Source organism: Triticum dicoccoides, chromosome 3B (assembly GCF_002162155.2).
Source record: "Triticum dicoccoides isolate Atlit2015 ecotype Zavitan chromosome 3B, WEW_v2.0, whole genome shotgun sequence".
In the NCBI taxonomy this organism is placed as follows: Eukaryota; Viridiplantae; Streptophyta; class Magnoliopsida; order Poales; family Poaceae; genus Triticum; species Triticum dicoccoides.
This window is the reverse complement of record NC_041385.1, coordinates 86,276,397-86,286,593: the sequence shown is the minus strand read 5'-3', so window position 1 is coordinate 86,286,593 and position 10,197 is coordinate 86,276,397. Positions and strand designations below refer to the sequence as shown.

The 10,197-nt window shown below is 43.8% G+C and overlaps 2 protein-coding genes across 2 annotated transcripts in view; one reads left to right on the top strand and one right to left on the bottom strand.

Annotated features, from left to right (window-relative positions):
• Positions 1-5,624: 5,624 nt before the first annotated feature.
• On the bottom strand, positions 5,625-8,548 carry LOC119274916 (F-box/LRR-repeat protein 14-like). The gene is made up of 2 exons (XM_037555676.1): positions 8,415-8,548; positions 5,625-7,569 (listed from the first exon to the last, which is right to left on the bottom strand). The coding sequence occupies exon 2, from the start codon at positions 7,513-7,515 to the stop codon at positions 6,181-6,183; it is 1,335 nt and encodes a 444-aa protein (XP_037411573.1). The 5' UTR covers positions 7,516-7,569; positions 8,415-8,548; the 3' UTR covers positions 5,625-6,180.
• A 220-nt stretch (positions 8,549-8,768) lies between these two features.
• The window catches only part of LOC119279344, a 5,456-nt gene continuing 4,027 nt past the window's right edge, over positions 8,769-10,197 (top strand). Inside the window, exons 1-5 of the mRNA XM_037560611.1 lie at positions 8,769-9,027; positions 9,102-9,236; positions 9,360-9,437; positions 9,774-10,000; positions 10,186-10,191. Of these exons, the coding sequence (XP_037416508.1) occupies positions 8,901-9,027; positions 9,102-9,236; positions 9,360-9,437; positions 9,774-10,000; positions 10,186-10,191 (573 nt within the window). The 5' untranslated portion in view covers positions 8,769-8,900. The remainder of the gene's footprint in view (positions 9,028-9,101; positions 9,237-9,359; positions 9,438-9,773; positions 10,001-10,185; positions 10,192-10,197) is intronic.

Sequence of the window (10,197 nt, the reverse complement as noted above, 5' to 3'; positions counted from 1 at the left end):
GTCGGCGGCGAGAGAGGGACTGCGGGTGAAGGAGAGTGCGTCCACACGCGAGAGGGGGGGCGGCTTTTATAGCGGCGGGGGAGCGGCAGATGTGTGTACACGTGGCGCGCGTCACCGCTCCACTGCACCGCCCGTGAGGAATCAATGGAAGGCTGACCGGCGACAGCTTTGGCATTGATTCCCCGCGGGAAATCGAGGCGATGAGGTAGACGAACGCGCCCGGTCGCTGACTCGGCGGGCCCGCCAGGTTTTCGTGCAAAAAATCTTTATCCCGGGAGCCCCACAGCGTGTCGGGTTCGGTCTGGATCGGCCGGCACCAAATTCGGTCCTAACCAGCGAAAATAGGCTTTCGGGGGCGCGACTCGGCCGATTTTTCGACGCCGACGATAAAAAAGGGCCCCGGGGAGAGGGAGCTTGTTGAGGGCGCGGCTGGAGATGCTCTAAGAGCTTGGGACTAGCGTAGCGTAGCAGGGCATTTCCAACACGAACTTGGACACAGTATACGTCCGTCCACAGTGAATATGAAAGCCGAATCGACTATCCAACTGTACCGCATGCCACATACACCCTCTGTAAATTAATATAAGAGCGTTTAGATCACTAAACACTCCTAAATTAGTTTATAGAGAGAGTACATTTTAAATGAGATTTGAACAAACTGAACGATTATCCTGCAAAACGATTAGAATCATTATATTTTCAACACATTTTCAATTAAATAAAAAGGAAAAAAATAAAACTAGTCTGAATGATCACTGGCCATGGCAACATTCATGTCTCATGTCATATATTTCCCATGTTCAGCAAGCTCACCGAACCCTAAAAAGTGAAGTTGTGGGAGGAGAAAAATAAGACGTGGGGCGTGGCCCTCCTGGGACCTAAGCCATGCCAACATTTCGACATCCTACTCTTCCTCCTCTAACCCATCATGCAGCACAACGACGTATGCATACTCTGGGCGTTGTTGTGCGTCAGCTGGAGGACCTTTTTCAAAGATCCGCGTCTCACGAGTCATTGGATTTGATGGATTGAGCGACCGAGCGTCATTTTTTATCATTGCAACACAGGTCGTGTTGCGGGAAATTTCTGCAACACGGGTCATGTTGCAGAAGTTTTTGCAAGATTTTTTTGTAACAAAGGTCATATTTCAGTTTTTTTTTGCAAGAGAGGTCTTGTTGTAATTTAGTTTTTTTTTCAACCGAGGTCTCATTACAAATTTAACATTTTTTATAACATAACTTTGTTGCAGATTTTGCAACAGATGCCTTGCTGCAGAAACTCATCGTAATGAACAGTGAGCAACGAGCAGCGGTCACGTTGACCGAAAGAAAGAAAAAAAAGACCACTCAGTCAGGACACGTGTCGTAGGAATGAGCCGGCGGATGCTCGCGTATGATCCGCCGGTCGTCACCTTTTATCATTGCAACACAGGTTGTGTTGCCATGTTGCAGAATTTTTTTGCAAGATATTTCTTTTACAATAGAGGTCTTGTTTCAGATTTTTTTTGCAACATAGATTTTGTTACAATTTAGTTTTTTTTTGCAATAGAGGTCTTACTGCAAATTTAATTTTTTGCAACAGAGGTTTTGTTGCAGTTTTTGCAACAGAAACCTTGCTGTGGAAACTCATCGTAGTGGACAGTGAACAGCGAGCAGCGGCCACGTTAACCGAAAGGAAAGGACCGCTCTATCAGGACACACATCGTACGTACGAGTCGGCGGATGCTCGCGTGCGATCCGCGAGTAGAAGAGCGTTTTCCTTGTTTATTTTTGTCCTATTCATAAAATATAATGTATTTGGGGTACCCTACGCATCGGTCGGCGAATCTTTTAAAGATCCTCGCCTCGGTAGCCGCCAGATCTTGTGCCAACCAAGAGCCCAGCCTTGTCCTTCAATTGCAACGACTACTGTGTTGTGAAACCTATTGCGACAGAGGCCATGTTGCAAAAACTTCTGTAACAGCACTCATGGTGCAGAAACTTTTGCAACAGAGGTCCTATTGCGGATTTGTTTTTGCAGCGGAGTTCCTGTTGAGGATTTTTTTTTCTGAACATTTTTTCCTTTTCAGAATCTTTTTGCAACATAGGTTCTGTTGTAGAACCTTATTCCAACACAACACTTGTTGCAAAGCACTTCACGACAACAAACACATGATGCTTCTGATTCTAGGGGAATAGGTTGACTGTGCGCCCAGGAAGGCACGTGGCAAGTGGAGCAGGCGGCGGATGCGACCGAGCTATCCACCAGCTAATTGTTAGTGTTTTACAATGTATTTTGGGTAAAATATGTTTTCGTTATGTGGAAGAATAAGACGTGGGCTATGGGAATGGAAGAATAAGACATTGGCGCGGCCCTCTTGGGACTCAAGCCGTGCCAATGTCTTATGCCCTACTTTTCCTCGCCTAACCCATCATGCAACACAATTATACCTGGCCATGCGCAGCCCGGCCCGGCCCGGACGGCCCGACCTTGCCCACGGGCTGGGCCTGGGCCTAGATTTTGAGCCCGATGGCCGGGCTAGGCTGGGCTCAGGCCCGACGTAGGCCTGACGGGCTTTTTGCATGATGGGCCGGGCTTGGGCCTGATTTTTAGGCCCGACGACTAGGTCAGGCCGGGCTCAGCCCTAGGTTTTCTGCGTCGGGCTTTGGTAGGCCCGGCCCGGCCCGACGGATGGCCAGGTATGAGCACAACGTACGCACACTTTTCCATTTCTTTTCTCCTTTCATTTTTATTTATTTATTGTTGTCCTATTCATATAGATAAATGTACTTTGGTTAAAATATGTTACATTTACGTGATTTCAAAATATATTTGTGTACTACAAAAATGTGTTTACGCACTTTAAAAATTGTTATTGAAATTTTTGAAAATGTTTCATGCATCTACAATATGAAAATTTAGTTTTTTCTCACATTTTAATAAATGTTCCAATACTTTATAAGTTCATGATTTTAAAATATGTTTGTCCCATTAAGAAAAGTTTTCACACGTTTATAAAATGCTTCATAACATCTAAGAATGTTCATGAAAGGATAAAAATTTGTTCACATAATTTTTTCCTCAAAAAATCATAACATATAAAAAAAATGTGTCATTTAAGAAATTGTGCACAAAACTAAAATATATTCATAGGTTTAAAAAGTTCATAAAAATAGAAAATTTGTTCACACAACTTTTAGTAAATTTTATATCATATAGAAACAATTTGTACCATTTATTTTTTTTCACAAAATCCAAAAAATGTTCATGGATATAAATAAATATTCATGAAAATATATAATTTTGTTACGTTAAATACCTATTTTTTTATTTTCATTTAACGTTCCCCTTCAGTTCATTGTTTCTTTTACTCATCTTATGCTACTGCAGTCTCTGGAATTTTTTTGCAATTGTTCTCCTAATTTTTAAAAATTGGTGAAATATGAAAAATTCACATATAAAAAAATGAATCTAAAAAATGTTCATGGGTTTAAAAAATTGCAATATTTTTAGAAAGCATGAGTTTTAAAAAATCACAATTTTAGAATACAAAGGGAAATAATAAATTAAAACTGAATAAGAAAAACCCGGCAAAATAGATGTAAAACACAAAGAAAATCAGCCAAAAAAACCATTGAGGCACAGGACTAAATGGGTCGGCGCACTTAGAGACTAACAAAGGGAGGAGGGCGTGCACTGCATGCCGAAGAGTTCGGTCAAATGCCAGATCGCTTTTTTTTGACACTTCTGATATTTACTTTGAAGCAAACATGATGGATTCAGATGAGGAGTACTTTGACATGGAGTTTATGGATTCATATTCATTGGATGATAAAGAAGATAATACTGAAATAGCGATAATGATGGCAATTCTGGACGAAATGGATCTTGCATAGGAGCATTTTCTCAACTTCAAGGGCTCAACGCTGGGACATCGAGAGTTGAATCAACATCACGCATAGGAGCGTGTTGACCTCCACGAGGAATACTTTGCCCATGATGTGCTATTCGATCGCTATTTCCGAAGTCGGTATTGGATGTAGCGACCATTGCTCTTGCACAACATGGAAGGTGTCAGGGCATATGATGATTACTTGAAGCTCAAGAAGGATGCAGTCTGTTGTATTGGGTTATATGGTTTCTAGGTGTGCATGAGTGTTGTGAGGATGCTTGTGTTGGCACAACCGCAAACTAGTGGGATGAGTACCTCTGGATGTTTGGGAGCACATGCCTTGAACCCACGCTTAGATTTGCTAAGGAAGTGGTCAAGGTGTATGGACCGGAGTACTTGAGAGAGAAAAATGCCGAACTCACGACAAGGCTCATGGCAATGGGAGAAGCGAGAGGGTTTCTACGTATGCTCGCGTCCCTGTATTGCATGCACTGGTAATAACAAAGGCAGTGTCTAAGGCCAGCAAAAAAAAATCCCACCGTCATTCCTGAAGTAGTTGTATCACAAGATCTTTGGATTTGGCAATCTTTATTTGGCATGCCAGGGTCTCATAATGACATCAACATGATGCACGGTCTCCATTGTTTGCAAGGGTGTGTGTGCGAGCAAAGCTCCTGCGTGCAACTATACCATAAATGGGCATGAGTACAACATGTGGTACCATCTTTATGATCGTGTCTATCCTTCATGGGCGAATTTTGTCAAGACCATCTCCAATCCACTAGGTAAGCAGAAACCACACGTTGTTGCAAGTAAAAGGATGTTGAGAGGACATTTGGAGTGATCGAAGCCCGTTTTGTAGTTGTTTACGGACCTACCAAATGATGAGATCCAGAGACAATGTGAGAGGTGATGATAGTTTATGTGATCATGGACAACATGATTGTGGAGGATGAGGGTGAGGCAATTCACCAAGTTATGGATTTGAATAGATGTGTGATCTTGTCCAGCTTCTTGAGCAGAAAGCAGCAATGTTTGAGCAATTTTTTCGGATGCATCATCAGATTCCCAATCGAGGAACTCAAACACAACTTTAAAATGATGTGATGGAGCATTTGTGGACGGTTCATATAGACAACTAGAGCTTGTGTCCAAATAAACTGAATTTAAATTAAACTTTTTATTTCAAACTTTATGTTGAATTATTGTTGTATTGGAATATTTATCTTTCATGGATCATGGTATCTATCTTTGATTCTTTTCAATATTCAGCGTGTTAAAAAGATGGATGGGGCAATTATTTGAGGGAGAACGTTGGATGACATCCACCCCGCCAGATGTCCACGGACATTTGAGGGATAGCCTTGTAGTTGCCCTTAGAACGCTCGCTTGTCAAAGGAAATCATATTCTGTGTTTTTTTATTTCTATCTTGGGCATCTTTCTATAGAAAAATGGAGAAATGAAATTCTCAGAAACCTTTGTTATCTGGGTTGTTTCATAATTGAATATTAAGTTTTTTTGGTAACAATTGCTTTTCACTATATCTTACAAAATACTTCTATCACTCAAATCAAACGACCTTTATATTTCAGGGTTTCCTGAATAAGTGACGGTATGCTGCAGGTGACGTTTCGAAAGAAACAAAACGGGCGAAAAGCAGGCTTTGTTACTACGTAGAGCCCAACAAAACTCTGACAACTCAATGCAATGTCGATTTATGTGCAGGCCAACAAATTTTGAGAAATCATGTGTAAGTATAACAAATCTCACCAGAAAAATATATAGAAGTACAGCTACATAATTCTCCAAAACTACTTATTTTTACACTTACCACACAACTACTTCTGCAATATCAGTTTCACAAAGTTTGATAATTTGGGCAACAAAAACCTTACTGCCCAACCACGTAGGTAACTGAATTTTGGAAACATCAAGCTGAGGAAAAATAAACTACAAGAGCAAGAAAAGTGCACCGGTACGAAGTCAAAAATACCCTGCAGATTCTCTCGCACTAAGGCAAATAACGACAGCAAAAGGTCGAAGCAAAAACAAGTTCAGAGAGATAAGGAGAAGATGCAGAAGCATAACGGAGTTGATGTCAGGGACATCCAACTGATTCAGAGCCAGCACCAAGCAACACCTTGATCACTTCAGAAGAGGGTTTTGAACTGACAAATTTTGGAGGCCACTTCATCAACTGCACGAAGTTGTGAACAATTTTTCTAGCTCGCTGAGGGGTACAGACTCGGAGTATTGAACTGATCTGGCAGCCCCACGCACAGCCTGCTCAGAGACCCGGGAACAACGTTCAATGATCAGACTCTAACTTCTGTGAATGTGCCAGCTTCGATACTCCAGCATTAGTCACACGGTCACAGAGCCGGAGCGTGAGATTAATCAAGCATGGGGCACGCACAATGAACTGCAGCCCAGCATTACTTATGGCCTGGCAATCCACAAGCTCGAGTGTCTCCAGTAATGAAGCAGATGAGACGGCCTTCATCCCTTTGTCATTAAAGAAGTTGGCACCCCTTAGCACGAGAACACGAATCGGGCAAGACTTAATGAGAGCCACTAGGCCCTTCCGTGTGAAGCCTATTTCTGACGTGTAGATGGCAGAGCAACCTGTAAATGTGAGATCAACACTCTCAAGCATAGGGCAACTGAGAGATAGAGCCTTAAGGCTGTTATCAGTAAATGCCGTCCTGAAAGTATCGTAATAATTCTGAGGATCCAGCCAAAGTGAGACGCTTTTAAGATTGTTGCAGCTCTGGGATAATGCAACCATGTCGTTGTCATTTAGACCCCGAACATACTCCAAGCAAAGCTTCTCCAGTGCTTTGCACCTCCCAAAGAGAAAACGAAGTCCTTTTCCTGTCGCAATTTCGATACCTGCCAACCTCAAGTCCTTCATATTCTCACAACTGAAATCATACATATTCAGGCTATGAGGGTCGTATGAGGGATCATAGCCCTCACCAGGCCCAGCCCCGTCATTACGAAAGAATCTTTTCTTGATTTCAAACACAAACTTCTGTAAATTTATCCATCCTGGGCCAAACTTCAGGAGGTCATCCTGGCTGATGCCCTCGCACTTCTTTACTACAAGCTCTTCCAATGATCCTACAGAGCCAAGGTACTCCAACCAATCTTTGCTACCTAGTTTATGGCAGTCAATAAGGTGGAGAGCAGAAAGACTCTTGCAACGAACAGCCACGGTGAGAAGCCCTCTTGAAGTTATGTTTGGTGTGGAGGTCAACCTGAGGGACGCTAGTTTCTTGGAACAGGCTAGATAACCAAGACCAGAGTCATCGATGTATGAGCAAAAGCTTAAACCGAGACTAGTCAGCGAGGGGCAGTGAGATGATAACACAGAGAGGCCTTGGTTGTCCAACTGATTGCCATGGCCTACCGTCCAACCAGAGTAGTCGATTTCCACTTTACACAAATTAGGGAATCGGGTGCACAGCGATGCCAAGGCTTCCGTAGCAGGGAAAAGGCCACAGCCAATATGGATAGCACCCCTCTGATCTCCCTCAATCTTGTAGAGCCGCTTCGACACAAGGGAAAAAGAATTCAGATCACTTGTCCTGGTGATCCTTTTGAGAAATTCTGCAAACAGTTCCTCTGGGAGATCCTCCATCGAGCAATGTAGTGCAAGTATGGTAATCCTGAGGTTCAATAGGTACGCAGAGCACTGGACAGAAATTAATGAGAATCAGAGTTAAGCAAGCAGGGCTATAAGATCACTTTAGCGATAGCGATCAAGATAACTATTATACTGGTGCAAATTCATGCCTTACAAATAAGTAATAAGGAACAACATCGAAGTAATTATCATCCCAAGTATCTGAAACTGCCGAAATAATAAAGAAAGAAGGGATCCAGAAACAACCAATCAGAAATATGAGTCTACGAGATAATACTGTTCTGACTGAACACATGAAAACCTCCTCCATGAGGACCTAGATGCTCCTGAGCAAGTTGCATCAATAGAACCGAAACTATATGGTTTTCCTAACATACTCCTTTGGACATTAAGTCGTCAATTAATTAAAGTACAACAATCGAAATTCTGAAATATGTACACTCAAGTATCATCGATATACGAAAAATCGTTCTTTCAAGTATATATCAAAGATTCATGCGTTCAGCTTTCCAAAGAACATTAACTAAGGTACCGGCCTATTTATCTCTAAATCTCTGAGCAGACAACAAAGAACCCACAAGTCACACAATCATGGAGAGACATATCTGGAATTGGTGGGAAAATGAAAGCAAGGATGAAATCTACGGACATAATAACTACTTTAATCGATGCAAATCTAGCAGATAACATCCACCTGCTGAACCGACATCTTGCGTTCTGCTGAGCGACACTAAAGCTTATTTGCCTTTAGCAGGGAAATCATGGGACTGGGCATAAAAATTAACCGCAACAACAACGCTAAGAACCACAGCTTCATCTGTCAATCAACCATCCAAATCGAAAGAAAGGAAGACATGATCCGTATAAGCATCTAAAGTTGAGAGCTAACGAACCGAGGTTGGGGCTGTTTTCTTCAGACGGAATAGAGGAAAGGGCGCCGCCGTCAGCCGTCAGCACGAACGGGAGAGAAGAACGGCACGGATCGGCGGCGGTCGTGGGTCGGCTCGGCCGGAGGAGGAGAGCGCCGTCTCCGACCGGTCTTTGAAGTGACGGATCGACCGGTCTTTGAAGTGACGGATCAACCAGGCGCATTGGGCATATGGGCTTGGTTAGAGTTGGGCCTAGCGTGCTAGTATCTCTTTTGTAAATGGGTCATGAAGTTTCTTCTGCTTTACAGGCCCGAAACCCCTAATAGCCCACACGGCCCAAAACTCGGCGAGACGGAACGGGACTCGGCAGCGGGGGAAAAGCGCCCCGTTCTCGCCCCGCCGTCTCCGGAGTTCTCCTCCTCGTCCTCCCCTCCTCCTCTCCTCTCCGAAGCCAAGCTACCACTGCCAGGGCCGCTCGATCCTGCCCGAGACCAAGGGAGGCTGCCGACAATGGCGTGGAGGCGACTGGCGAGCGGCGCCGCCGCGGCGCGTCTCCGGCGGGGCGGCCTCTCTCCCCACTTCGCCCCCGCCCGCACCTTCTCCGCCCTCTGCGGCCCTCCCGCCGCCAGCCCTACCCGTGAGTTCCTTGCTTATCCGGCGTCCTCGTTTGTTTGATCCACGCGCTGACGCCCTCGAGTGACTCCCCGCCAGTTCCCGTCAGGCACGCGTTGCAGGGCATCTGGTCGCGGTGTTCGAGCTCGACCCCCGCGTTTCAGGCTCGCGCCCCCATGCTCCGAGCTCTGCTGGCCGCGAGGGTGTCCCCCGGAGTTCGTCCGAAGCTTCCAGGTAGTCTAAGCCCTCCTTCAAGCTCTCCTTGTATTTGTCTCAAAAACATTTCTCAGATAACCATGTTTTGGTCTACAATCAGTTGACCAGGATTGTGCTCACTGACTTTATCCATTATTCTAGGTTTGCTGAGGGGATTTGGGACCGGGGGCACCGCAATTGCTGTGATGCTTTATCCCACAAAGGTTGCTGAGGCACAAGGTAATTTTCTTGCCACACACACCCGGCACATTAGAATGCACAGTATATGTTTTTTTTTCCTTCTAGTGCTTGCTCACATGGAGAAAAACGTTTAGTTCATTTCTTCGATATGTTCTTTTTCCTGAGCATGCTTTGGTATGATCTGGTAATTGGGTATGTATAGGACAGAGTTTAGTGAAGTTGATACCTATAGTCCAATTTCATTCAGTTCCCCCCTTGAAAAAACTCCGTTTAAGTTGTTACACATACTTAGACCTAGCTACAGATAATCCAAATGCTAGTCACTATTATTATCCTAATGCACATTTTTCCTGTGTGTAATTGCTTGCATCGCAGAGCGACCGACAAAGAGCCCATCAGAAGATATCACTGTGCTCTCACCATATGCGAAACAAGTTCTTAGGAAATTCTGGAATTTGGTCAGAAAATTTCAGCTGCCTATCGGTTTGATTCTTTTGATTGTGTATGGTTGGCGGAAACCAATGGTTCTTGCCATCAACACATTGCTTCTTCTCTACTCTACAAGGCCGGACCCCTATTCCATATATTTGTTTCTTCAGGAGGTTAGTTCAATGATTATGGCATCTTATAATTAAACATATTCACGTTTACAGTTTGATGGTACTTAATGTGGAATGATTGTAGCATCGTTTGAGATTTATTTATGCTACCCAAAATAACAAACTTATGAAAGGATGTTGTACGTTTTTCCTTCTTCTGTTACCTGATATAACTTTTACTGTTTCAGATTCACCAAGGA

Bases quoted from the DNA above. Each gene is read 5' to 3' on its own strand.
- LOC119274916 (XM_037555676.1), bottom strand. From the start codon at position 7,515: ATGGAGGATCTCCCAGAGGAACTGTTTGCAGAATTTCTCAAAAGGATC.